Source organism: Centropristis striata, chromosome 16 (genome assembly GCF_030273125.1).
Source record: "Centropristis striata isolate RG_2023a ecotype Rhode Island chromosome 16, C.striata_1.0, whole genome shotgun sequence".
Classification (NCBI taxonomy): Eukaryota; Metazoa; Chordata; class Actinopteri; order Perciformes; family Serranidae; genus Centropristis; species Centropristis striata.
Genome location: NC_081532.1, coordinates 9,097,896 through 9,125,759, shown reverse-complemented (window position 1 = coordinate 9,125,759; position 27,864 = coordinate 9,097,896). Strand labels below are relative to the sequence as shown.

The following is a 27,864-nucleotide window of genomic DNA, read 5'->3' as shown; positions in this document are numbered from 1 at the left end:
CTCTATTGTCCGCAGAGCAGGGTGTGTACCGCGGGGAGGCTGTGTGGGCTGGGCCGGGGCTGGGTGTTTTTCCTCAGCAGCAGCATCCTTTAATATCCTGTGACATCGCGTCTTCTGATCGGAGAGATGCTCGGGGCGGAGGAGACGCTGACGGGGATGATGAGAGCGGCTCACATGAGGTGTGTCTGACCGAGAGCTGCTGCACCTGTACGGAGAAGGAACATTGTGTGGACCCCGCCCGAGAAAATGTCTTTTTGACGTGGTGAGGAGACTTTTTTTTAAATATCTGACTAGAAAATGTCAAAAAGCAAACACTGCGAGGCGGTGAGGGTGGTGGTCCGCTGCCGGCCATTGAGCAGGAGAGAGGAGAAGACGGGCTGTGAAAACATTTTGCAGATTGATGACAGACTGGGGCAGATCACCATCAGGAAACCGAAGGCACCACCTGATGAGCCCATGAAAGTGTTCACGTTTGACTCTGTGTATGGCTGGGCTTCAAAACAAATCGACATCTATGAGGATGCTGTGAGACCTCTGGTGGAGTCTGTGCTCCAGGGCTTCAACGGGACTATATTCGCCTATGGACAAACCGGGACAGGTAAAACACACACCATGCAGGGGATTTCAAACGACCCAGAGATCAGAGGGGTTATACCAAATTCATTCCAGCACATTTTCACACAAATATCCAGAACTCAGAACCAGAAATACCTGGTGAGGTCATCATACCTCGAGATCTACCAGGAGGAAATCAGAGATCTGCTGTGCAAAGATAACAGCAAGAAACTGGAGCTGAAAGAAAATCCAGACTTTGGTGTTTATGTGAGGGACTTGTCTTCTGTGGTCACAAAGAACGCCACTGAGATCGAACATGTGATGAACATAGGCAACCAGTCCAGGTCTGTGGCGTTCACTAACATGAATGAACGCAGCTCTCGCTCTCATGCCATTTTTGTCATAACCGTGGAGTGTAGTGAAGTAGGGCCAGATGGCGAGGACCACATCCGGGTTGGGAAGCTGAACATGGTTGACTTGGCTGGCAGCGAGCGCCAGAGCAAGACGGGTGTGAAGGGGCAGCAGCTAAAGGAAGCAGCCAAAATCAACCTGTCCCTGTCAGCGCTGGGAAATGTTATTTCAGCTTTGGTGGATGGGAAGAGCACCCACATCCCTTACAGGGACTCCAAACTGACCCGCCTGCTCCAGGACTCGCTGGGTGGCAACGCAAAGACAGTCATGCTCGCAACAGTGGGGCCTTCGCACAAGAACTTTGATGAATCCCTGGCCACGCTGAGGTACGCCAGCAGGGCCAAGAACATAAAGAACAAACCTCGGATTAACGAGGATCCCAAAGACGCCCTGCTGAGGGAGTTTCAGGAGGAGATTGCACGCTTAAAAGCCCAGCTAGAGGAGCGAGGGATGCTCGCAAAGGAGAGGAGGAGGAGAAGGAATAGCAAAAGACTGAGTAAGAGTATGGTGGGTGTGGAGGAGGAGATGCTCAGAGAGAAGGATGGAGATGTTTGGAAGGCTTTCGAGGAGGAACCAGAGGTGAAATCATATCATGTGAAAGATGGAAGTGCCATCCCCAGGCCTCTGACCTGCCAGCGGAGCGGTGAGAAGTTAAAGCACCTGATTGAAAACAGAAAAAGCTTAGTGGACATGCAGTGGGATCAAGATGCTCTGGAGAAGATCATTGAGAAATATAAGGTACTTGTGAAGATCACAATACAGTACAGTGTGTGATAAATGAGACACTGGTGGGACAAAAGAAATTTACATAAATAATTCATTGTATTTCTTTGTTCACAGGCTATGGAGAGCAAACTGTTAGAGGGAGGAAAGACTATAATTGATCACACTAATGAACAGCAAAAAATGCTGGAGCTGAAGAGGCAAGAAATTGCAGAACAGGTTTGTAAAAAAAACAATAATCAATTATCCCCCCTCATTAAAAAAACATTATTTTGTGTCACCATTCATAGTGACATAAGTATACTGGTGGGCTGTCTAAATCTACACAGAGATGTTTTGTTAATGAACTTCATTTTACAGACGTGCTGTTTTTATTCATTTTGAATGTTGCTGACTGTTCTGTGTGATTTTCAGATAAGAAGAGAGCGAGAGATTCAGCAGCAGATGATGTTGCAGGACGAGGAGACGTTAGAGATGAGGGAGACGTTCTCCTCCCTGCAGCAGGAGGTGGAACACAAGACGAAAAAGCTGAAAAGGGTAAGATGAGTCACCGGCTGACGCGTCCTAATGCTTTTATCGCAAAAGCAATTAGTCATAATTTAATCAGTTATCTGCAATTGAGAATCCTTTTTTTTTCCAAGAGAGACATCACCAGGACCAGGGTTGTTCAGAGGTAATCTGATCAGATTGGATGAAATCTTGATAATGGGTTGCTCCAAAGAAAAAAGGGATTCTTAAATCTTGTAATCCAGTTTTGGTTTTGATTTGGATCAAACCTTCAGTTTGTGTCAAACATTTTTAGGGGGATTAGGATACCTTTGATTAAAAAAAAAAAAAAATTGGGATTATACTGATCCCAGTGGAAAGGTGTGGTGCAAGGTGGATTTTAGCAACAAAATGTAATAAAACTTTTAAATTCATCAAAAGTATATTCATTTATTCATAATTTGCAATTGATTAGTTTAACACAGTGATTAAGTTATTAAGCATTGCAGTACAGTGAAGTAAAAAGAAATAAATATTTAATTAACTTTCATTTAACACTTCATCAGACTTCAGACTTTATTTGTATAGCACTTTTCATACAAGAGAAATGTAACACAAAGTGCTTCACATAAAAAAGGAGAAAATAATAATAATAATAATGATAATAATAATAAAACATAGAAACAAGCAAACACCCTCCGCCCATCCCCAACCCTCCACCCCTGACCCTCCATCCACCCATCCCATTAAAAACAAAGCACAAACTGAGGAAGTGCCATCTCAATGTTGAGCAGTGAGGAAACACTGGAAGCAGGTTAGAAATTCATTTGATAAAATAAATAAAAAATAAAGTAAGGTAAGATAAAATTAAATTACATAAATAACAAAAGTAAATAATAATAATAATAATAACAATAAAAAGTAAACAATCTAGATTAAAAAGATTAAAACAATAAAAAATAATTAAAAATAGAGCATGATTATACATATATATATATATATATATATATACATACATAAGACTAATTAATAGTAGCAAATAAATAAATAAAAGAGAAGATGTTGTAACACTAAGATGCATGAGCAGAAAAATATTTTTAAATGGTTCAAGTAAAAGCCAAATTAAAAAGATGAGTCTTTAGCTTGCTCTTAAAAAATGAAATAATAGTAGTAATAATATATTATTACAATGATACAGTTAATTCTTACAATTGCCCCCCGTGTTGATTTGTCTCTTCAAATATAAATACTAAAAGTGACCCCACGCTGAAAAGTTTATATCTGGATGATGGTAATCCAGTTAAATGTTTTTTTAAAAAGGCCACAAAAGGAAGATTTATTCGCTGATCCTTGACAACAAAGCACAGGATTTCGGGATTCTGATAATATGATATTTTATTTGTTCCTGTTGTTCACAGCTGTATGCCAAACTGCAGCTGGTCAGGGCAGAGACGAGGGATGTTTTTGAGGAACATGTCGTAACCAGACAGGAGCTCGAACAGACACAGACTGAACTCACCAGAGAACTCAAGTACAAGTAAGTGGCCACAATGTCAATGTTGTCTGTTGCTTTTTGTCTCTTTTTCTTGCATCATGTGTGGTTTTCTATTTAATTTTACGTGCACATGAAGAGAGGAAAAGCATAAATTAGAATTAAGAGTTAATGAAACTGAGCATGACAAAATTGCTACAACACTGTAGTCATGAAGAGTTACAGTTTTCAATCTTTTAATAAAAAACAGGGGGATTGTTGGGAGAATTGATGAAATACATTAAAAGCTGTGTTGTACTAGGGCCATTGTTGCCGGTGGGAGTGGGGTAATAAAAAAAGTCCAAGAATTTTCAAGATTAAAGTCGTAAATTTACGAGAAATAATAATAACAGGATATTCTCTGAGTTCTAATTTTAGTCTCAGTCTCAATCTCACAGTTTAATCTCACTTAATGACATTATTATCTCAGAAAATATATATTTTTTAATTGTCAATGTATAATAAAAAAGTGAAAGACAGTAAGTGAAATAATTGTAAAATGAAAAATAAATAAATCTAGTCCATAAAGAAGTCATTTTTAAAATAAAAAACATATTTCTTTATTTATTTAACTATGTTGACTCATTTATATTTTTATGTTTACATTTATTCATGCATTTGTATACATATTGCTTAGTTTTTTTATTATTTATTTTTATTTACACATTTAATACTGACTTAATGGCATTCCATAGGGGAAAAAAGTAAAATATTTTATTTTATTTTACTGTTGTTCTAATAGAATGCTTCCTGTGATCTCGGCTGACATACTTGTATCTCACATTGCAGATATCTCTTGATTGAGAACTTTATACCTCCAGAGGAAAAGAACAAGATAATGAACCGGCTGCACTTCGACAGTGAGGAGGATCAGTGGAGACTCCAGCCGGTCATTCCATCAGAGAGGTGAGTGATTTAGGTGGAACAGTAGAGAAGGAAAATCCTCCGAAACAAATTGCAAGTAATTTTAAAAGGGCAAAAAAACTGACCTGTTTGGAGAAATCCATCGCTGAAGCAGCAGAAACACAAGTTTCTACACCTTCCATTTACCTACAGTAAATAGAGCAGAATGCAATGCCTTGTTATTGCTTCTTTAAAACTGGGGAAACAAACTTTAACTCTGCTATTGCTATTTGGTTCTTCTGACCTTAATATATTACACCTTAATGCATCTGCAGGGCTGTCAGTAAACCTTCTGGGAAATATAGAAATGAGTAACAGAACTATAAATAGATCAGACAGGCTGAAGGAAAGTGACCATTGCAAAATCATTTTTTAACACAAATGACCTCCTTCAGTTAAAGTTATAGATTGATTATTCAACCAGTGTATGATTTTTTTTTTGTCCCCACTATCTAAAATATAACGCAAAGTTTTCTTAGATTGGACCTGGACAACATTGGGAGCTAGACTATCTGGATCAATAATAAGAACCTCTGCCTTATCTCTGTTTAACCATAAAAGTTGTCAGACATCCAGAGGCAATAAGATAGTCATACAAAATCGACAATTTGTATCAGGCTTAAAGGTTTAAATATGAATAAATTAATTGAATTAAAATAAAATTAAGGTTTAATTTAGGATTAGGATATAATACAGTTACATTAAGGTTTTTAGGGGCATTCTGACATTACTTGGGGCGTTTTTACCCTTTTACCCTCTTCATTTAGGATGCTAGATACAACAGTTTGCCTCTGTAAAATTGTGATTATAGCATCTTTTAATAAGCCTAATGGCCCCAGTTTTTGCATTAGTCAGCCTCGTTGTCTATTTTGGTACAACCACTAGGAGTCACCAAAGTCAGAGGTGTTTTAAACATACACAGCAGGGCTGTAAAGCAATCTGACCCTATATGTTATTAAAAATTGATGTACTCCAAGAAACAGATATCTTTATATAAAGAGAACCAGACACCCTTGGTATTTTTTTTACTGAGACAGCTGAGTGGAAGATAACAGTAGATTTTTCCTACTGGGGGTTGATCAACTGTGACCATATATGGAGTATATATCTTAACTGTTCTGTGTATTAAACTGAATCCAAAATGTCATTTCCCATGTCTTTATCTCAGTGCACCCACTCAGGTCAAGAGAAGGCCTCTCTCTGCTGTGGGATACAAGAGGCCAATCAGCCAATATGCACATATGGCTGTTTCCACGGCAACCGGGGCCCCATCGAGATACCAGGTCAGTGCTCGGACAGTTGGCAAAAAGTACAGCAGAGAGAGAGAGAGAGAGATGTGAAATCATGGTCTTACGCACCCTTTTTTCCAGCCTCCGTGTTGGAGCTGGAGGATGTGAAGATGGTTGTAGCCATGGAAACCCTCCACAGCTTTAACAGTTGCATCTTATGACACATCAATATAATATCACTAAGTAAAACAACACTGTACTAATAGAAACAAGCAATCTAACAATGGCTGGATTTAAAAGAAAAGACAAGAAAAAGGATGCAGTCTTTTGGAAAACATCAAGGGGAAAACTTAAATTACCCACCCGTACTATATATGCTCACATATACTGTAATAATATAATAATTATTTCAATTATTCCAGTACAACCATGTAGCAGTACAGTAGTCCACACTGTTGCTCTGAGTTTAAAAATTCAAAGAGGCTTCTTCTTGCAATCTTGGATTAATTATAATATTATGACAACAATTTTACTTGTATCTTTCCTTACAGGCTGAGAATTTAATGCTGTTGGAGTTAGACATGTCTCCACCGACCATGTTCGCCTTGAACCTCCATGGGGCTCACCTGGAGAGAGCCTTCTCTCCCAGGCTGCTGCCAGATCTTCTGGCAACCGTTCCCATTAGAGAGAGGGGTGCTGCGTCATCGCGGGTCAGAAAATCCCAATCCTGGTGAGAGAACAGAGAGGGGAAAGGAAGACATGATCTTGTTTTTAGTTTTAATTCAGGATAAGACCTGACATTGCTGTTATAGTTTCTGAAAGAGTTATAAGCATGTATGAGTGGTGGCAGTTAAAGAGGAGCTGTCTATTTACAATACAGAAAGTAGGTTTCAAAGCACTATACATGAGTCTTTGCATGTTGTTTCCCCATTAACCACATACCACGTGTAGTTTATATTTTTGTTGACCAACTTCGCCAAAAATACCAACCTTTTTTCCAATGCAAACCCACAGGTATAGCCCTTAAAATGTCTCAGCACTTGATTGAATACGTAGAGATATATTGTTATTATTCAACCCCAGAAAATCCTGGATACATTTATTTATTTTATGATGTGGGAGAGTAAACATATTATATCATATTGCATCTTAAATAATAAATCAAATCTGTTCTTTTTTATGGTCTAAAGGTATCAGGCACCACAAGCAGCACCCATCCCATCATCCTCATCATCTGCCACTCTGACATCAGGAGCTGAGAGCTCCTCTCCCTCTCAGAGACGAAGACCCTCCTCAGCTACCTATCTTCCTCTGGGAGGTCCAATTCAGACAAGCCCCTGATGTGTGTCAACACAACTGTACACAACGCTGGCCTTAGTTCAAGGTGGCACAAAGGACTTCAGAATGGCATCTGGGAGAGATGGCTGGGGAAACCTTTTACTTTGATTTTAAATTGATTTCTCACTCTTCTTTTTTTTTTGAAGAATCACTTTAGTACGAATTTTTTCAATTTAAATGGAAACTTGGGTGGTTTTCAATAGGACATTTTTTTCCCATGTTTTTGTGACTCATGGGGACTACACTTTTTTAAAAATTGGTTCAGTATTGAGTGCAGCATTCGGCACCCACGAAACAGGCTGCAATGTAATTTTTCATTGCAATTACACACTGTCAATCTATGTCCACAATAAGTGCTTGTTTTTGCCCCTGACAAGCTCAGATTGTTATTACAAGTGGTTACCTTTACCTTACACTTGATCTGGTCTGTTTGTTGTTGTGACTAGCCAAGTCTCGCTAAGGAAGGAGGTATCTTTCTAAAATTTTATGTGGCCTCTTCCACACTTTCAAAGTCAGCTAAACGTTCAACCATGAACATAACACTAAGCTAAGCTTTTTTTGTCCTTCAACACAATAAACACCTCCCTTCACTCCTCACTCTCACTCCCTCTCACTCCTCGTCACTTTCTTGGTCTTACAGTAACAAGTCATCTCTCGAGATTTCGAAACAGGACTTCTTCTTAAGGAAAATTTGGTTAGACACAAAACACCGGATCAACAAGCACTTAAAGTTAATGTAAATTGCAAGTTTTTGCAGTACCCTGCTGCAGCGCTCTCACTTAATACTGGACAAATTTTAAAAATTGTTGTCCCTATTAGTTACTCAGATACGAAACATGGGAAAAAAGGGTCCAGGTAGAAAAATACCAAAGTTTCCCTTTAAACAGGAAAACAAACAACATTTTTGACAACAGTTTCCTAAAACCATGTCGTTTCTCTTGGCTTACCCCAGTCTCAATGAATAGCACAGCCAAAACATAATCATTAGAAACCAGACATAAACATAAAGTAATTGTTTGGAATATCTTAACAGTTCTTATTTTTGGTTTAATGCAATTTTAATTTCCTTTTCCTTTTTTATGGAAATGTATCTGGTCTTTGCCAAAAAAAGTGGAGGGTGGTGGGGAAACCACTGGGGGGCCACCCTGGTTTAGCCTGTATGCTTGATGAATTGTTGCTTCAATTTATAGCTAATGTAATTGTGAGCCAAACATGTGAGGAAAGCTTGCAATGCTCTCTTGATTAGCTGCCTTATTTTTCATAGTTGTGAAATTGTGCAAAGTTAATTTGCTTACATATGAAAATAAAAACTGATGAATGATGTTGAACTGCAAACTGTATTTTTGTCAAGTTGCTGTCTTGCTGTGGTCCTGGACATAATTGGCAGCTTTATTATAAATATCGTCACACTGTTAAAATAATCGCCTAAGTCATTTTTTGTCAAAATTGTTTTTTTTTGCCTAAATCATCTCCTCCTACATCCTCAGTTGATCAGATCATGTGTTTAAGATAATGGCCTATGTCAAGTGTGTGACTTAAGCAGATTTATTATGCCTAAGTCAAAATAAAATGTGACTTAGGCAATTTTTTGAACATGCCTTTGTGACTTAAGCAAGATATGGTAACACTTTATTTTGAAGGTGTCTACATAAGAGTGACATGAGCGTGTCATAAACATGACATGGGATGTGTCATGAACATTAATGACACTTTGAAGTAACATTAATGCTCATGATACTTGTCATGTCATGTTTCTGACAGGCTTGTGTGACTCTTATGTAGACACCTTCAAAATAAAGTGTTACCATAGCTTGCTTAAGTCACAAAGGCATGTTCAAAAAATTGCCTAAGTCATTTATTTCTCTTGAGTTACATAATTTACACACAGTGTAATTACTATGCCAATAGCCATCCTTTGTTACGTCATTTTTGAGTGAAATGATCAACAAATGTCATATGTTACACTTTTGGTGAAGTTTTTTGTGTTTCCTGCAAAACTTGAAAAAAATAGTTAGGCGATTATTTTAACAGTGTGACGATATTTGAGGGGCAAACTTGAAGACTTTGCCATGACAGCTTTATACAGTAAGATGACGTTTCCCTCGGAGTCACATGACTCTTTACAGTAAGTCCAACATGGCAGACGGAGTGGATCTTACGCGGTAACTACAGCAACATTTCAACTGGAACAGACAAATTCAACACTACTCTGCAACAAGACATCCACAATGAGGGAGAGGCAGAAGAAAAAGAAGGGCAGGACGTGGGCGGAAGCCGCTAAAACGGTATTCTGTGTGTTTTTATCTGCCGTTTGTTGTGGCTGTTTTCCTTGAACGCTCCCACTTGTACAACTGTGTTTATGAGTTCATGACCTGCTAGTGGAGACGAGATGTTGCGTACACCGCGCAAGGCCCGTGTGGACGGTCAGACATTAGGAGGACCGCTGTCACTAGGCTGTCACTGCTCAGCACAACATGCAGCGAGATGAGTGTCAGCTGTGTACACACAAGCATCTCTCCAGAGCTACTCTGTGCACTGTGTCCAGTCAGTACGGGTGACAAATGTTTGTCATGATTTAAAGTCGAATAAAGTGAGCGTCAAGTATTCTCGTCTCGCGGTGTTGCGCGCTAGCCAGGTTAGCACGCTAGCTCCTGCTAACACTTCGTCAACAAGTTTGTTTGACAGTAGCTACAAATAAAACACAGAAAATAACACTGTGTTGTAAATCAGAGCCATCCTACGTTACATTAACTCCATAATAGATCACCAAGTACATACTTGCATGCCAACGTTTGGCGATATATCAGCATACTGTAATGAATGTTGCTAGCTTGTAGCTAGCCGTCTAGCATAGCATGCTAATGACTACAGAATATCAAAACTCCAAACAACTGTCTTATAATTAAAACGTAACGGTCTTGCTACTTTGGGCTTTTCCGTTATGCATTAGCTCCACTTTGTTATTTACAGTAATACGTTTGCCCAGATAACCTACGTTAGCTAGAACTCTATATAGATAGTTAATTGTAAAGACGTTAGTTTCTAAACACTCATTAACTGTATTTTCCCAGAGTTTGTGCAATAGTTGTTCACATACTGTATTTGATGAGGCGTTTAGGGGTACTCTCCCAAGAAAACTTTTGCGTTTTTTCAATTAAAAACATCGTCACCCTGTTAAAATAATCGCCTCACTTTTCACACAACTCATTTTTTCAAGTTTTGCAGGAAACACAAAAAACTTCACCAAAAGTGTAACATATGACATTTATTGATCATTTTACTCAAAAAAGGATGTAACAAAGGATGGCTATTGGCATAGTAATAACACTGTGCGTAAATTATGTAACTTAAGAGAAATAAATGACTTGAACATGCTTTTATGACTTAAGCAAGATATAGTAACACTTTATTTTGAAGGTGTCTACATAAGAGTCACACAAGCCTGTCAGAAACATGACATGACAAGTATCATGAGCATTACTGTTACTTCAAAGTGTCATTAATGTTCATGACACATCCCATGTCATGTTTATGACACGCTCATGTCACTCTTATATACACACTTTAGAGTAAAGTGTTGCAAATATTAGTGTCAACAATAAAACTCTGATAAACTAAACTGATAACTAAACAATCTCCCTCTAGCTCTTCTTTGCTGGGTTCTTATCCGATGCCTATGAATGTGGCAAATTGTCAAAGAAGTGATGATCTTAAAGGGGTGAAATCATCTGATCTGATCAACTGAGGATGGAGGTGATTTTACCATAGGTGGTTTTGTTTGATGAAGTGAAAGTTTTAACAAGTTGGCGTTTTGCTGTCAGCTAATGTTAACGTCTTATTAAAGTGAGCTTGCAACCGCAACATGTGGCGTTTCATAGGATGACAGTGCCGCAACCATATGTTAAACTTAATAAGCATTTGGTCCAGAAAGTGCAACAACATCATAGCAGAATTTCCCAAATCTATTATAGGCAACAACAAAAAATCCACAATGTTTGCCGTCTTGATAACTATGTATTATATCCTGCACTTGCAAAGTCAAGTGCTTTGTGGAAAAGTGTTAAAAAAGCTTCAGTATAGTAAATCTCTGGCTTCAGCTCATTCTTGCTTTATGACAACCACTCTCACTTGAATAACTCTAGTTGACTGTGCACATTCTTTTAACATAACGATACTTTTTTATTATAGGTTTTGGAGAAATATCCTAATACACCTATGAGCCATAAAGAGATCTTGCAGGTGATCCAGAGAGAAAGGCTTAAGGAAATAAGGTAAATATTTTCCTGTCATCGCAGCTTTACTGCAGTAAATTCCCTTCATGTATGAGGCGTTTTCATGAGAGTGAGCACACAGCTTTCTCCATCTGTTACTGATTGCTCATATCATGTACATCCATTTTTCTTGTTCACATAGCAGCGATTATTTTTTACACAATTAATAATTGTTTCGTTTCTTTTTGTTTCATTGTCACTGTTCTCATCCAGAAGGTAAGAAAAACGCTAGCCCCCACCCCTTATCTTAACAAACTCACTGCAATGCCACTTTATTTGGTTTTACCTTTTGCATGTTATTAACAATAACATGTCCTAGGTTCAGTTGCATAAAGAAAACGTTGGACTTACACTCGTGCTTTACCTACACTTGCTATCTATAGCCACCTGTTGCATTAGGACATAATCCTTCTTTGCAATATGGTAAATAACTTGACACTCTAATAAAGTTAATCATAAATCCTGATGACAGTGTTTTTACTCCATAGCTTTAAAGGTATAACACAGTTACATGACGTACATAAGAATTAAGTGGGGGTGTAAATTTAATGAGATAGATGATCTGGCTGGCAATATTTATAAGTCTAACTAGTGTCATTTTTTAAATAAGTTATATATGTTGTATTTTATTACTAAACCTTTTGCCTTATGTATTTAAAGTAATACACGGTATGTTACACTGCGTGAATTAACACAAATGTCCGTTGACAAAAATACATTTTTGCTTCACTATGTTTCTCTGGATACATCTCTTGCATGACTGCTGCTGAGGCATTATTGTACACTCTAATTAACTCAAGTTTGCTCTGAAATTGTTTGACTTAACTAGAGCAGATTTTTATGCAACCGACATAGTTACACAAGATCAGTTTAATATATCAGTAAGTATACCTCCTTCATTAGTGAATATATCAGGTCCTTACAATGATTAGATTAGACTTAAACCAGTTTTATGCAACTGATTCTTGTCCCAGTAAATTCCCCAAAACTACACTGATGTGAATCTGACCTGGACTCATACATGTTCTCTTGAAGCATGATGGCAGTTATTCCCCAGATAGCAGAGCAGCATTTACCCCTCTTGCATCTTTCTCCCAGCTGTCTGATTTATTGGGGAACAGATGTGTAATTTGCGTTTTTCTCTCATGATCCAGTGGAACTTCGCCGCTGGCATGTCTGAACGCAATGCTGCACACAAACTCCCGTGGTGAGGAGGGGATCTTCTACAAAGTTCCAGGCAGAATGGGGGTCTACACATTAAAGGTTAGTTAAACACAAAGCAGCTTTAAAGGGCTGTCCTTGATTAAAGGAATTCTTGGTTGATTAACACTCATGATTTTGTTGACTAATTGATATTTCCACAAAGAATCATGCAAAGGCACCACTTAAAATCTTGTATTTACCAGAGATGTGCTCATAAGAGTCTTGGACAAAAGTTATTCACTATGATAAAAAAAACATTATAATGATTAATCAACTTAAAAAATCTTAATCTTTAACCAAAACGACCAATTAGTTGACTAATATACTAACAGAGGTCAGCCCTACAGCTTTCATACATTCTTTGCCCTTTTAGGTAAAAATTAGTGAACAGGCTTCTAGTAAGTTAAGTCTACAAGCATCATGACATGAGATAAATATGATTATACTCTCTCATGCTTAAATCATATTTTATATTTTTTGAATTACTGTGTGGCTCTTCTTTTTCTGTGTCTATAATATGGTGATAATATACCCTTATCTTTTTATGTAGAAGGACATCTCAGATGTGGCGAAGGAGCTGTCTGAGGAGGACTCGGAGGAGAGCAGCGACAATCTTTCTGACTCCCAGAGCACAGAAAACAACAGCAGCGCCATCGGAGGAGAGGGCAGGAGAGGAAGGTGGATGCGAAGAGGTACTGTGCACCACACACAGGATCGTCATTAACCATTTATACATGACATCACTTAAATCACTTCTTTAAAGGCATACAATGCAGGTTGTTTCTAAACACAACATTCAAACATGGCCCTTCCGAGACAAAGGACAAAGTCTCTGCCTTCATTGTAAATGTTTAAGTAGAGTATACAGACCACCATTTTTTGGGTCATTAATGATTCCCCCATCACCATTCATAGTAACTTGAATACATGAATATGTAATGCAGATGTTAACAGAAATGTACAACAAATCTGAAAATGTCGACACTTCATTATAGCTCAACTTTTCTGATGGGAGACTAATTTTGCAAGCTTACCGATATTTAAAATACCCCTGAACTACAATGTTCAAATTCTACCTCAAATCATTTTCAAGCTCTACTTAAAGGCACAATGAGTGGGTTCCCCCTAAAATACACTGTTCTGAGTAGGGGATGGATGGGTCAAACAAACGGCGGACTTTCACTCAGGAGAGCAAGGTTCATGACCTGTGTGAAAACAAAAGAAAACCTTTTTAACTTAAGTTACGTTGTTTACGTAAGTTACATGAATCATGTTTCTGAACATAACTTACGTTTTTTATATATATATCCATAACTTGCGGTGGTCACGTGACCCTTGTAACTACTTCACTTCCAGCATTTACGTACATGTATTTACTGTTTAAACTGTCTTTTATAACGCCTTACCAGAATTTTTTTCCACTAAACCTAAGGTCAGTGGTTTTACAACATAAATCCACAAAAACTGCAGTCTTTTTTTGTAATCGCGGACCGTACGTGTGTGCTATTTTTAGAATGCGCCGTTGTACCGCGAGCAGCGATACGTACCTACGTACTGTAATTTGTGGTACTGACACACGACCTCCTGTGCTGTTTATGTTGGAGAACTTGTTGGTTTACAAAGCGCAATGGACAAATCCCACTTATTCTGCCTTTAAAGTATTAAATCGTTAAGGCTTCTTTCTTGTTGCATAATTACCACTGCTGTTAACCAATCATTCAGGTAGAATCAATAGAAGAGAGAGAAACTCTGTTCTTCATCAACAGCAATAAATAAAATAGCCCTATAAGGAAGGACTGTATCTCTGCTCATTAGCTGATTTCCGTTGGTTGGTTACTATGACTATGAGGGTTAACGCCCCTTCTCAGCTGTTGGTTAGAGTCGTTGCGGAAACACAGGAAACCAGATGAAATAGTAGTAGAAGAGGCAAACACAAATTACAGCGACTCCTCAACATAATTCCTGGAATAAACAGAGCAGCAAACATGATGATAGCAAAAGGTGGGTTTTATCTTTTAAACAAACACGCTTTATAATGTCTTCCATTAATTGTCAGTAGAGAAGCTGCAGGCTGCACACGACGGTCACATCATAGCAGTTTTGGCTCTCTTGTATCCCTGTTGGGTCAAATCATTGCTTTATTGTGAACTGCACACCTGATTGCATCAAATTGCAGAGCAACTTTGGAGAATGAGCTTTTCCTCAAGTAGCAATTATTTTGTTTTCCTCAGGCTGTGCACTCACTGACTCTCATTATTTCTCTCTGCCACTTGAATATTTTAAGTGACTGTTAAAACAGGAAACTGTATTTTCTCAGTACGACCCGTGACCACTTCCTCATTCTGCACAAGTTCGAACCTGCCTACTAAATAACCTTGGTTTATATCTAAGTGGGAGGACTTGGATATTGTTTTATTTTTGAACTAATCAATGCGAGGAGCCACAAAGTCAAATGCAAATTAAGCGGCACTAAAAAAGAAACAAGTTGAACTGCTACAGTAATCATAAAAGATGTTCTCAACAAAACATAGAACAGAGGTGTTGATATTTTAGCAAAGTAATGCAATCTGCTTCTTTGTGCACAGTATTGGTTTCAGTTTCATCAAAACAAAAGCATGGTGTCATGAAGTCTGAACACCACCCTCAGGAAGTGTATTTTGTAACATCTGTTTTGTGCTTTTCTATTTCATAGTTCCCTCCATGCTACAGTCACAGCCGTCGTCTCCGCAGCCTCGATGCTCGTCACCTTCTGTCCCCACCAGTAAACTCATCTCTCCCTCGCAGAAACACAGCAAGAAAGCTTTGAAACAGGTAGAGACAGGCTCAGCATTCTTCATTTTTTAATTGTGTATTGTTTAGTTGCAGCTGCTTAGTGGAGCATATACTTTATTCGTTGTTTGTGTAGATACGCCTCAGATGGAAAGCAAGTTCCTGCCACACCCTCATACTCACATACACTTATATAAATCCCTGCCAGCTCACACTGCAACATTCTTGTTAGAATAGTAATGGTTGTTGTAGAATAGTAATGGTTTCATGTGTTTTTTTCTTGCACATATGTACCAAGTGAATTGTTTAAAGGAGACTAGTACTAATTAATTTACTCTCTTGTGCATTAATTTAAAAAACAACCCTTTTGTAACCTTAGCTGACAATATAATCTGCACCAAAACAATGGAAATTGCAGAAATGAATGCCATACACATTGCCAGAGGCAAAATATTATAAGGCAAAAAAAAAAAAATCCTAGGGATGCATAAGGGTTTAAAACAGTACTGATCTGAATCTGAATCTCACACCTCTAATCCATGTCAAAATACAGTCTTATACTTTTCTGTAGACCTCACCACATTTATCTAAACTTTTTCGCTGACACGTTTTCAGTAAACATACATAACCCATGTTGGCGTGTCAGCAGGCGCCCACAATCCCTCCATTCCCTGTCTGTAAAACATCTTGTGCTGATTATTTAAAAACAATGAGGCAGCAGGAAAAATGCCTATAGCTGGTTTTACAGTATTAATGTCCTCATAATCCACCCTGTTCAACATTTTCCTATTGGCTGCTTTGTGCTTTTTGTGTTCCATTTAATTAGATTTCACTTGATTGCACAGATTGTAATTCACTCCATCTGTGCTGGTGTGGGATTTTCAGCTCTGCAAGACCAATTTGTGTTCATTTATTGGGCGTAAGCAACACTAGAAGATGGCGAATTGGCTGAAATATTACTGCTGGAGAGGCTTATTGTGTATTTTCTTTCTGTGATATCCTTTTTGTTTCAATCAGCTGAAACAAAACAGAGGCAGTTAGTGGACTGACTTGGATTGCTTCTTTAATCTGTTGACATTGTGTTCGCAAGGTAATCAGACTTCTTGACAGATTTACAACAGCGAGTTGATTTATGCTTCTGTTATGCAATCTATGTTTCATTGCTGCACTGTTATTTAACCAGGCAAGTGGCCCTGGGAGAGTAGCTGCAGGGAGACAGAGGGTTACACACGTTCACACTCTTTTTCTCATACTGCATGTTATTTGTTCCTTCCTTATTTTGCTTGTTTTCAGGCCTTGAAGCAGCAGCAACAGAGAAACCAGCGCAGACAGGGGGGAATGCCAACCACCTCCAGTCCTAGACTGCTTCTGAAAACCATCAAAGACATGGCTGACAACATTACTACAAAGACTGGTAGGTGGCAGCCATTATATTGTCAAATACAATATAAAATAATATGAGTAGTAGTCACTTTGGATATTTCATTAACATTCAATGCAAAATATTACACACAGTTTTGATGATAAATGGCCGACTGATGCAGCGATTAGTGTCCTGTTTACAGGGTTTCATAGCTACACGACAAAAAGCTCTGTATTATTATCATCCAAACATGACTCAGATAATTGGCAGCATCAGTGTGGAAACAGTTTGATCTCAGGCTTGCAATGTTTCAAAGCTTTTCCTTCCACTCTTTTCCCTCTGTCCAAACAGACTTATGTCACCCAGCCGTCCCTAGGAAGGTTTCTCAGAGGTCAGGCCGCCTTAGTGCAGGTAAGTCAGACATCTATTTCAATTTCATGGAGTGGTTGAGAAATCTTAAAGATAGGGCTGATGATGCTCTATCAGGAAAAGACCAAAAACCGACGGTCCTATCCTTTTATCAAATGTTGCCTGTGTGGCCAAAGCACTGTTAAATAAAACTCATTTAATTTACACCTCACTTTGACTCCTGCACTTTTTGGTTGTTGTGTTGCTGTCCTCATTATTTTTAAGAGGGGACGTAACACTAGTATAGCATATTCCTCTTCGCCATAGTGCTCCATTGTTGTCCAGAAGCTATTAGAAACCAGAGAGATGCACTGGATGACATTTTTTTATTACAGCGACACACAGACACTGTAATTTTTTTGAGTCAATCTCACCGTCCATCACAAATATCCACAAGTGCACCAAAAATGTAATAATCCTCAGCTTAAAATAGTTCCTGGAAAATGCCCCATTTACTCCTGTTTGACTAGCTGTAGTGCCTGCCTGTCCATCCCATTCTACTGAACATGAGATCTCAGGAACACCTTGAGGGAATTTCTTCAAATTTGCCACCAACGTCAACATGGACTCAAGGAGGAACTTAGAATTTGGTGGACAAAGGTCAAAGTCACTGTGAGCTTGCGTCTGTCTCATTCTTATGAATGCGATATAAACGCCTGGAGGGAATTTAATTTCACTCCAACTGGATTCAGGGATGAACTGATTAGAAAAGTGTCTGACTGAAATGACCCGGAAGTATCTAAGTGGAAGCTGTGATAAGAGCCGGTTGAATTCTTAATGTTAAGGAAAGGTGCTTTAATGCTCCTCATTGATTTTATGTTAACACTGGACTATCATTTACAAAAGGAAAGCAGATTTTGTTTCACAATTCATAGTGGCAGCAACAGACAGGGATGGTAGTGACAGATTCACATCAACAACATTTGCCCTTGCATTATTACATAGCATATCTTGTGAGTGCGATGTCCTTCCGAATTCTTCCTCACATCTTTCCTTGACCTCATGATGTTTTCCACAGAGGTGAAGAAAAAGTGTCTTCTTCCTTCCAAGACTTGTTTTTGTTTTTTGTTTTGTGACTATTTGAACGCAGCAAGGGTAGAGAAGTCAGTATTGAGAGACAGACTTGTGCATTGTTGGTTTTGGTCTTTTCATGGGATTTTTGGACAGTAACAAAATGAATCACACAAAACTTATCCAACGAAAAGTTTAAAATAACAAGACGAACATATATGTAAATGTAAATGGAGTTGAACAAGTGAATAGATCCCACATTGGCGGGACAAAATGTTAAGAAAGAAAACAAACTACATTGCTACATGTGAGAATAAATTTCTCAATTTGCAAGATGGTTCTGCATTGCTGGACGTGTCCTGGCTTACATCTGTTTCCTGTTTTTGTATTGCAGGGCAGCTGAAACGGACCAAGTGTAAAATAGATGTGGAAACACCAGACTCCATTTTGGTTAACACCAACTTGAGGGCGATCATCAACAAGCACACCTTTTCTGTCCTGCCCCCAGAGTGCCAACAGAGGCTGCTCAAACTTCTGCCTGAAGTTGACCGGCAGGTGGCTCTAAAATTAAACATACTTTTTATGCTTTTGTTGCATTATCTAGCACTACATGTACAGAGTGTGGTATTATTGTTTGTATACATATTGCATTCACCTCTGCACAGATTTAATTCATGTTCAATTATATCCATGTTAACTGTACCAGCAGAAAGTTAATGTACTGATGCAGTGATGCTGATTGTGATGATGTTAGTCATAACATTGTGCCTCCTCTCCCCAGGCTTGCATGGACGGCCTTCTGAAGGTCACTAGTTCTGCCTTGAACAATGAGTTCTTCACATCAGCAGCTCAGTCGTGGAAGGAGAGACTGGCCGAGGGTCAGTGCAAATGCTTCCAACTGATAATAACTGCATTCAGTTCATGTTCAAGGAGAATTATGGCACCAAGGTTTAGAGCAACTACCCACTTATTATGTAACTTTTTTCTTTACAGGGGAATTCACTCCTGAGTTGCAGCTACGAATGCGTCAAGAAATTGAGAAGGAAAAGAGAGTTGAGCTCTGGAAGGAGGCCTTCTTTGAAAACTATTATGGTGAAAAGTAAGTTCTCCTCTGTCATATATTATTTATTCCTTTATTATCCAATCCAGCTTTGGAGACCTTGGAAGGCATATTTTCTTTTCATATTTTCCAAACACAAAAAAAGACAGTTCCTTTCAAATTAAAGGAGCTCTCTCCCCATAGGAGCTACAAACAGAAGAATCAGTCTTATCATTAACATTATTAAATATATTTTTAAGACATGCCTTGTTATTAAATGGTGCCGTGTTTCAAAGTGTTATTTAGAGTTTAATGAGATTCCAAATAGGATCCAAACACATCCATCATCTCGCTCTCAGATTACAGGAATAAGATTTCTTCTGGGGAATGTATAACTGCATTATTAGAAGAATTACAGTGTTTGTTCACAATATTCATCACACTTTATTGAAGTGTTTTGTATCCAACAGCACCATATTGTTTCAAGGCTAACTAAAATCGAATCAATCTGTTAGCTGCTTAAAAATGTATCTAATTTGGAGGCTCATTGATTCATAACAATGCCACATCACAGTAGACATGCCAAAGACTGAACAGATGATTCCAGTTTTTAAGTTTCATACTTCATTCTAAGGCCTCTCATTACTCACATGTAGCTTGTGTTTCATTCATAAAAACACAATTTTGTGTCACTTCAGATCAACTTGGCACGTCAAAATTAACAAAAACGTAGGGAATCTTGGTAATCTTTGTGTAAAAAAACAAGTAAAAAGTAAACAATAACTTAACCATGATTAGAGAAGCATCAAACAATCTGCCACCAGCCAAAACCAGAGAGTTAATTGATTAGCCATGACCAGTGACCGGCCAATTAGTCTCATATCTCTCTCTTTTTTTACTTTTTTTTTTACGGTCAAATACATACAACACAACATGCATGTTGTTCACACAGTGAACTGCTGCACAACGTACAGCCAAACACACACGTCATGTTGTCAGTGTGGAAGTTCTTCAGTGTAAGTGAAGACAACATGAAGCTCAAAATTTGTAACTTCTGAAACATCAAAATAAACTATAGAGGAACAATCTTTGCAACATTTGGAACAACTACACTTTGTTCAGTGAGAAAGAAGGTTCTGTAACAGTTTAAAATTTAAAGTATTTAATAGTCAGTGTTTAATTATGAACATCCAGTTGAATTTAAATTTTACATGGAAGAAAAGTTAGAAAATGTTTTGTATATGCTGCCAATTCTTTTTTGCGATTAACATTTTTTATTTTCCATTTTCATTGTACAACAATAAAATAAAAAGATAAAAATACAACCCCCCAACAACAACAACCAAACACCATCACCATCAGTGCTAATCCCTTTCTGGTTACAAGCATCTCTCACCGTGCTCCTACATGTACATCTATTACACACATAAAAGATAGAAAAAAAGCCTCAGGCTCAAAAACTGAATCAAGGATGATCAATACAACAAATAAATAAAATAAGCATTGCATGAAAGACATAATTTGTTAACAAATAAAAAGGTTAAGAATAATAATAGCAAAGATAAATACATACATGAAAAAGAAGAAGCACCAGTATATGTTTATCCGTAGTATAAATTTAAAAACGCAGTTGTTTACATGACATTTTTTTCTAATGCTGTGACTCGTGACATCTCAACAGCCCATTCTCTCAGAGAGAGCACACCCTCCATCTTCCATCCGCTGACAAGTATTATCATATCATATCATAATACTAGCCTGGACAAAGCTTGTAATATGTTTATCCTGTCCTGTCAAAACTGAATGATCACTCAAAACAAATAATCTTGGACTAAATGGAATTTGCATCTCTGTAATCTCACATAGATGATCAGAAATACTGGTCCAAAATTGTTGGCCGTTGTCACATGACCATAAAACATGAAGTAAAGTACCTTCCTCAGACTTGCATCGCCTACAGTTTGATGTGGGTAATAATCCTAATCTAAATAATCTGGAAGGAGTCCAATAAAATCGATAATTTTGAATTGAATAAGGCGTATTCTTGCATCCCTTGAGACATCTTTAACATTTTTACAAATTCTATTCCAGTCCTCATCACCGAATGTCAAGTTCAGATGCCCTTCCCATGTCCTCTGCAGAGCTAAAATGAGCCCACTACCAAGAGTCTGAATCAACATAGAATAATAGACAGCCGCCTCATGTCCTTTTCCATAACTCTTTACAAATGTTTCTAAGAAGTCTGCATTGTGGGGAGTCAATGCATCAGGCCAAAAAAAAACCCTTAACATGTGACAGAGTTGCAGGTATCTAAAAAAGTGGGAAATAGGGATACTGAACCGCTGCACCAGTTTATGCTGTCAATTCTTAAAGATAAAGTTGGAATTGACAGGTCAGACTTGCCATTTCAAGTATTTTGTAAAATCTGTGTTCCTTTTAAGAAAGAAATTCCTTAATTTAGCATTAATTTCTTTGTCTGTCGTTCTACCTCCCTCTTCTCTGTCTATGTGTAGTTCTGGGCTCAGCTTTGAGGACTCCAAAGAGCTGACAAAGGCTGATGTGAATCAGGAGTCTGCCAGGCCCCAGTCCCCCCCTCATCACACAGGACCTGCCGCTCAAGCAACAGTGGATCCCAAGGGCACCAAGGACGGCAGCCAAACTGATGCTGTTGCTACTGCTGTGAAAGACACGAAGCCAACAAAGGAGCCTGTGAAGTCACAGCCTGCTCAGAGAGAGCCAGTCTTCACCACAGAGCCCATGAAGACACGGCGCGCACAGTACGCTGAGGATCGCAAGTTGAACGCAGCAGCACAGTCCGGGCCAACACCAGCAGTAAAAACACCAGAGGTTGAGAGGCAGACTGAACGGGCCGCTGTAGGTACACTGCCTGAAAAGGAGCATAAAGAGGAAGTGAAGGATGAGAAAGCTGAACTTCCCCAGTCGCCTGTGAAGAAGAGCCATCTACTAAAGGCTAGTTCAGAGTTAAAAGAGGATCAGCCAGTGTCTGTGCTTAAGCCTGCTGAGGAGAGCAAAGAGGTCATCCCTGAGCCCAGTGGCCCCTCAGAGCCGCTGAAAAGGAAATCTCTCAGTGAGATTGGGGATGAATTGACACCAGAGAAAAGATCTCGTATGTCCTCAGTTTCCTCAGTGTCCTCAGTCTCCTCTGTATCTCCTCCAGCGTCATCCATATCCAGCCCTGGTACCCCGACATCAACAACAAATCAGAGGGTTCCACCACTCAAGGTAGGAAAACATTTGTGAACACAAAGTCTCCTTTGATCTATCTTTTGACGATACAAAAACATGACCACTTGCAGGCTTAAAAGAGAGCTCAGACAAGTCTGTAGTTTGTTTCTTTGCAGAGGGCAGCAGCTGTAGTCATGCTGGATTCACAGCAGTTAGCCGTGGCAAAAATGTGTCAAAAATGATCAAAAGGGCCTTAGAAATTCTCTCCTGTATTTCTCCGCCATTGATCTTCATGCTCAGCTTCCCCAATAAATCCCTAAGTAACGACTTTCAGCAGGGTTTTGTTGCTGTGCAGAGGTGATAATATGATACAATAGTCGTTTATTTATCTTTGTTGTGGAGAAAATGTAAGTTTAATTGTTATAATGGACATTTTTCAATAACTTATCAATGCATATCTTGAAATAATTCTCCAACATCTCCTTTTTTTACTTTGCAGATCTCAGTGTCACGAATTCTTCCCGTTCCTTTGTCGCCTAGCCAAGTCTCTCCCAGGACTCCCCTCCCGGCTCCACTTAGCAGCCCAGGTCGTACTGGTGCTCGCACTTTGGCTGACATCAAAGCCAAAGCTCAGCTGGCCCGAGCGCAGCGAGCAGCAGCTGCTGCAGTATCATCAGCATCGAAAGGAGCAGTACCAGGCCCCGGGCCGGGGGGAGGCAGTGGTGAGCAGACACATCCATCACCCAGCCCGAGCCCGACGTCCCCACCGGCATCAACCAGGTTACCATCCTCCAGCAGCAGCAGCCAGACCAGTACACCACCTTCTCGCCCACTGGACTTTTTTGGCAAGCTAAGCCCAAACCCGTCTCAAATGTCTTACTCAAGCAAAACTGAGGAAAAACACAAAAGTCATTCTGCTGATACTGTCAGTGCAGGACCTGATAGCAATCAAATGCAACTCACTCCGTCAACTGTGCATGCCCTCAAGGGACAGGAAAACCCATCACCTGCTGGGTCAACCACCAAAACCAGTTCCTGTATCCCCGCAAATAACCCACTGGTCACTCAGCTTCTGCAGGGCAAAGAGGTTCCATTAGAGCAAATCCTCCCAAAGCCGCTAGCCAAGATGGAAGTGAAGATGTCCAACTTGCCCTCTGGTAGTAAGGGGAAGACAGCACAGTCTGCTGAGCACAGGGGTGATAAGCAGATGTCCCACCTGTTCAATACAGCAGGAAGAGTAGGAGTGCTGTCGGAGTACACAAGACACCACAGGGAACTTCCTGATAAGGAGACTCAGGAGCAGATCCTGCAGGCTCTAATGCAGCGGAAAGGCCAGCAGAGCCAGCTTTATGGTGGTATGGGGCCTCAGCACTCTCAGTATAAAGTTCATCAGCTGGTGCATGCAGAAGAGCGTCAGGACCAATCCAGGATTTCGGTAGGATTTCTGGGGCGCAAGAGGATGCCCAGGCCTGCCATGACGGGACATTACCTGCTCAATGTGTCCACTTACGGCCGAGGACCAGAGAGCCGGAGACTGCACCAGTCTGCCATCGCAAACACGTCTGTGTCCGGTTTGAAAAGGGAAAGCACAGAAGGAGAGGAGGCGGCTAAGGAAGAAGGACCAGCCAGGAAATGTTTCGTTCCTGCTTCTGGGGTGAAAACAGAGCAGCATGGAGACTCAATAACCAAGTATGACGAAGCAGCGAGCATTCAGCAGTGCTCTATTGTAAAGACTGAGCCTGGATCAGAGGACAGTGAAGCCGGTGCCAGTGCGACAGCCAAAGACACCAGCCCTTTTTCTCAGTCACACCGAAGGCACCTCGAACTCTGCAATAGTAACCAAGGAAACTCTGAGCCATATCTTACCCACGTGGACCCCAGTCACCAGCGGCAGTCTGCCTTTCAAACCCAGAGAACGCTCGATAATCAGGAAGTTGTGGCAGCATCATGCTACGGTGGCACTATCAGCATGTCTGTACCTCACACTTTGAACCACAGCGCTGCAGGCATCGGCTCCTCCGCGGCCTCATCAGAGGTCGACAACGGCGGCCACAGGAGCGTCATGTCTTTCTCAGTGACTGTCACCACCATACCCGCCGGTCACTCGTTAGACCACGGCAACCAGGGCGAGCCCTCACCTGAGCAGTCGTTCATCGAGGGCCCGAGCATGGAGGACGTCCAGTCTAAATGCTACTGTAGACTGAAGGCGATGATCATGTGCAAAGGCTGTGGAGCCTTTTGCCACGATGACTGCATCGGCCCCTCGAAACTGTGTGTTTCATGTTTAGTTGTACGATGATAAGATTAATAATAATTAGAAGATTTCGTGGTCGGCTTGTATTGCAAGACACAAAGCAGGAGCAGGTCGTTACAGAATCGCTGCCGGGGTGAAGCGCCTGAGCCACACTCCAGACAAAACAACCAGCATGTGGTCGCTGTTGGAAAAGCAAGGATTTACACTGGATGGTCTTTTGTTTCACCAACATCTATGAAAAGTTGTTTTGTGCAATTTTTTTTTTTTTGGTAGAAATGTCAATCCTTTTTGAATCAAATCAGTAGTCTGTCAGATGTGTGACAAACATAAAATCTGGCAATGTTTGCACTCGGCTAGGATTAGTGTGATATATTTTTTTAAATATATATATATATATATATATAAATATATATGTGTAGTTTTTAAAAAAGGAGGGAAATTGAATGTTGCTATTTTTGTAGAACATAATGACTGTTGTTGTGTTTAAGACTGACACTTTTTATTATTGGGCCTAATCAGTTATGGTTTAAAGGCAAAAAAAAGGGCGTTAATGATAATCATTGGTTGTAGAGTACCTCCTGGCATTTATGCACGCATGGCAGGGAAGTGCAACTCACAGTAACTTTTATATAAAAACTGTACATTTATTACTGAACACACTCAGATTTAAGAACTAGAAAAACATGTTTAGTTTTAGAAAGAATAGAAATGGAATTTTGAATGATGCGAATTAATCAACTCGTGACGATTGCACATCACACCATTTTTTGACTAACAGTTACAAGGCGAAGCACTTGAAAACCACCTGGATATATGGTAGTAACTGTGTACAGCACTTACATTCAAATATAGGGAAAAAGAAGAATCATTTATATATTAAAAAAAATGCCTATATGTTCCTTTTGACAAATTGAGACCTTTTCCATTCCAGGTCAAGGTTTAGAGTCACTTTCTACTGTGTGAACCTTCATTTTCTCCCCGAAAAAAGCCAGTTTGTAGATATTGTCTCCTGTGAGGTGGGTTTGTATGCTTGTATGTCTGTATAGATAGATCAGCAGTGGCAAACAGTAAAAAAACAAAAACACTTAAGGCAAGGGGAGAAAATGAAGATAATATTGTTTTTTTCAGAGTAAATATTTGCTCATTTACGGTATATGCATAGATGTAGAAATGTATTTTATTTTATTTGCGCGGCACACATTGCTTGAGCATATCTTGTTTATTCAAAAATGATTTTTACTGAGGAAAGAGTGGAGAAGAACAGTACGTTATGCTAAAACGCTAAATGCTTTATCATAAAATGATTCAGCATAGCATGCTTCAGTTTTACAAAACGATCTGGAGGTACAATATGACGCAGATTAACAGGCGGGTGTAACATTTCACTTTAAATTGGCCAGATTTCCTGATAATTGAGAGTTGCCCTCCAGTTTAATGTGGTATGAAGCATTGTAAGCTCAACATAATACTGGATCATGTTTATATAATGTACAATAATGTGTGTGTGTGTGTGTGTGTGATGTAAAAGGATGAACCAGCACATTTGTGGTGTGAACACTGTGTTGTAACAACTTTGTAACTGCATTACGATGATTTTAGCACAGTATGATTGCTTACTTTACCACATATTAGGGTGCAAAAAAGGCCAGTGTGAAGCGTTACCTCAGCAGGTTTTTCAGGTGTTCATGCTGATTGCAAATTAAGACGCATCTACTTTATTTCGAACTCTCCTGGAGGTGCAAAGTAGGCCTGTTTGATAGCAATTATTTCCAAGGTAATATGCCAAAGTCACCTTTAAACAAAACAAAATAATCAGAACTTGTTTTTAATGTCTGACTAGTTAATCAAAGTAATATATTTTAATTAATATATTTTAATATAAAATCTATTTGCTAATTGTTTTTGAAAATCAACAGGGTATTTACTATAATAATATATTGGCTGTCTGTTTTTTCCAATAATTTTGTTTCAACTGGACAGACAACCATACAGAGAATAACTTCATTTTTATAACTCAAATTGCCCAGGTATCAATATTCTGTATGGCCCAGTTTTCTTTTAATGGATCCGTTGGTCTGTATTTTTCTGTAGAGATGTTGTCTTATGTGTGTACCCTTTTAGCTGTCTACATTTGTGTCATTACCCTATAAAAACAAAAAGATATGTTTTTAAAACACCATTTTTAGGTCATTGGATTAATCAAAGTCCATTTTTAAATGTATTTGTTATTAAATGGGGGGTTGTGTCTTGTGGAAAGTTGGGTTTTGAGATCATAGGGCTAGAATCAGGAAGTTTCCACATATTTAGCATAGTCATTTCACTAAAACTGGTGTATTTGATTTAGTTACCACAAAATTTAATTTAGCCCCCATACACATTTAGGTCTTATTTGGTTGAATGTGATGTTAGGATGTATTTACTCATGTAGAGTTGGGGACTGGATTGCACTGCAGAAAACAAACAAAAACAATCAACCCAAAAGGCAGCTGAAATCTTTTTTAATAAGGACTGAAACATGAGTCAGGCAGCAGTCCCCGCTGTCACTGAAGTTACCCGTTGTGTGTGTGTGTGTTTTCAGAAGAGCAGTTCATATAAAACTGGCTGGAAAGTGTCATGGGCAATCACCACCATTATAAAAATGTCACGTTTATCACTAGGTGAATTTGTTTAATATGTCTGTGTCATTTTGTCTCCATTTAAACTCCGGGTGAATGTAACATAGTAATCAGCACTTGTAAACAAAGTGTATTTTATCAGAAGTTATAGACTATTATGAATAAATAATGAAAAGAAAAACTTTGTGTGTGTTTACTCGTGCTTGTCTCACACAGTGGGGTGTAAGGGCCACCTGGAGTTCGGTTTACTCGACATGATAAATACCAAACAGTTTTGTTGTATTTAATTGAATTTATTACCTTTATTCCGGACTCTGGGTTTAAAACAACTTCCAGTTGTGTGAGAAAATACCTGTTTGATAAAAAGTCAGAGCTTGTGGACATAAAAACTTTAACTACTCCAAAGGTACGTTTTGGCAAGAGACATCCAATCACTGAGCTGAAGCTAAATAACATAGCAATAAAATCTGCAGCTTTAATTAATTTACTTTTGCATTCTGGGTCAATTTTGGATGAAATAAAATAAGCTTCTATGGCACCCTGTTTAGTTTACAAGTATTTACATTTAC

At 39.1% G+C, this 27,864-nt stretch overlaps 2 protein-coding genes across 2 annotated transcripts; both read left to right on the top strand.

Moving 5' to 3' along the window:
- The first annotated feature begins 50 nt into the window (after nt 1-50).
- Nucleotides 51-8,511, top strand: kif3cb (kinesin family member 3Cb). Its single transcript, XM_059353900.1, has 8 exons — nt 51-1,704; nt 1,807-1,908; nt 2,104-2,226; nt 3,594-3,712; nt 4,496-4,612; nt 5,778-5,892; nt 6,390-6,568; nt 7,029-8,511. Exons 1-8 carry the CDS (start codon nt 298-300, stop codon nt 7,177-7,179), a joined length of 2,313 nt encoding a protein of 770 aa, XP_059209883.1. The 5' UTR covers nt 51-297; the 3' UTR covers nt 7,180-8,511.
- A 798-nt stretch (nt 8,512-9,309) lies between these two features.
- On the top strand, nt 9,310-27,476 carry asxl2 (ASXL transcriptional regulator 2). Its single transcript, XM_059353895.1, has 12 exons — nt 9,310-9,461; nt 11,365-11,447; nt 12,602-12,710; nt 13,201-13,342; nt 15,343-15,461; nt 16,713-16,833; nt 17,134-17,193; nt 18,596-18,756; nt 18,983-19,079; nt 19,195-19,300; nt 21,754-22,483; nt 22,926-27,476. The coding sequence occupies exons 1-12, from the start codon at nt 9,405-9,407 to the stop codon at nt 24,723-24,725; spliced, it is 3,585 nt and encodes a 1,194-aa protein (XP_059209878.1). The 5' UTR covers nt 9,310-9,404; the 3' UTR covers nt 24,726-27,476.
- Nucleotides 27,477-27,864: the final 388 nt, after the last annotated feature.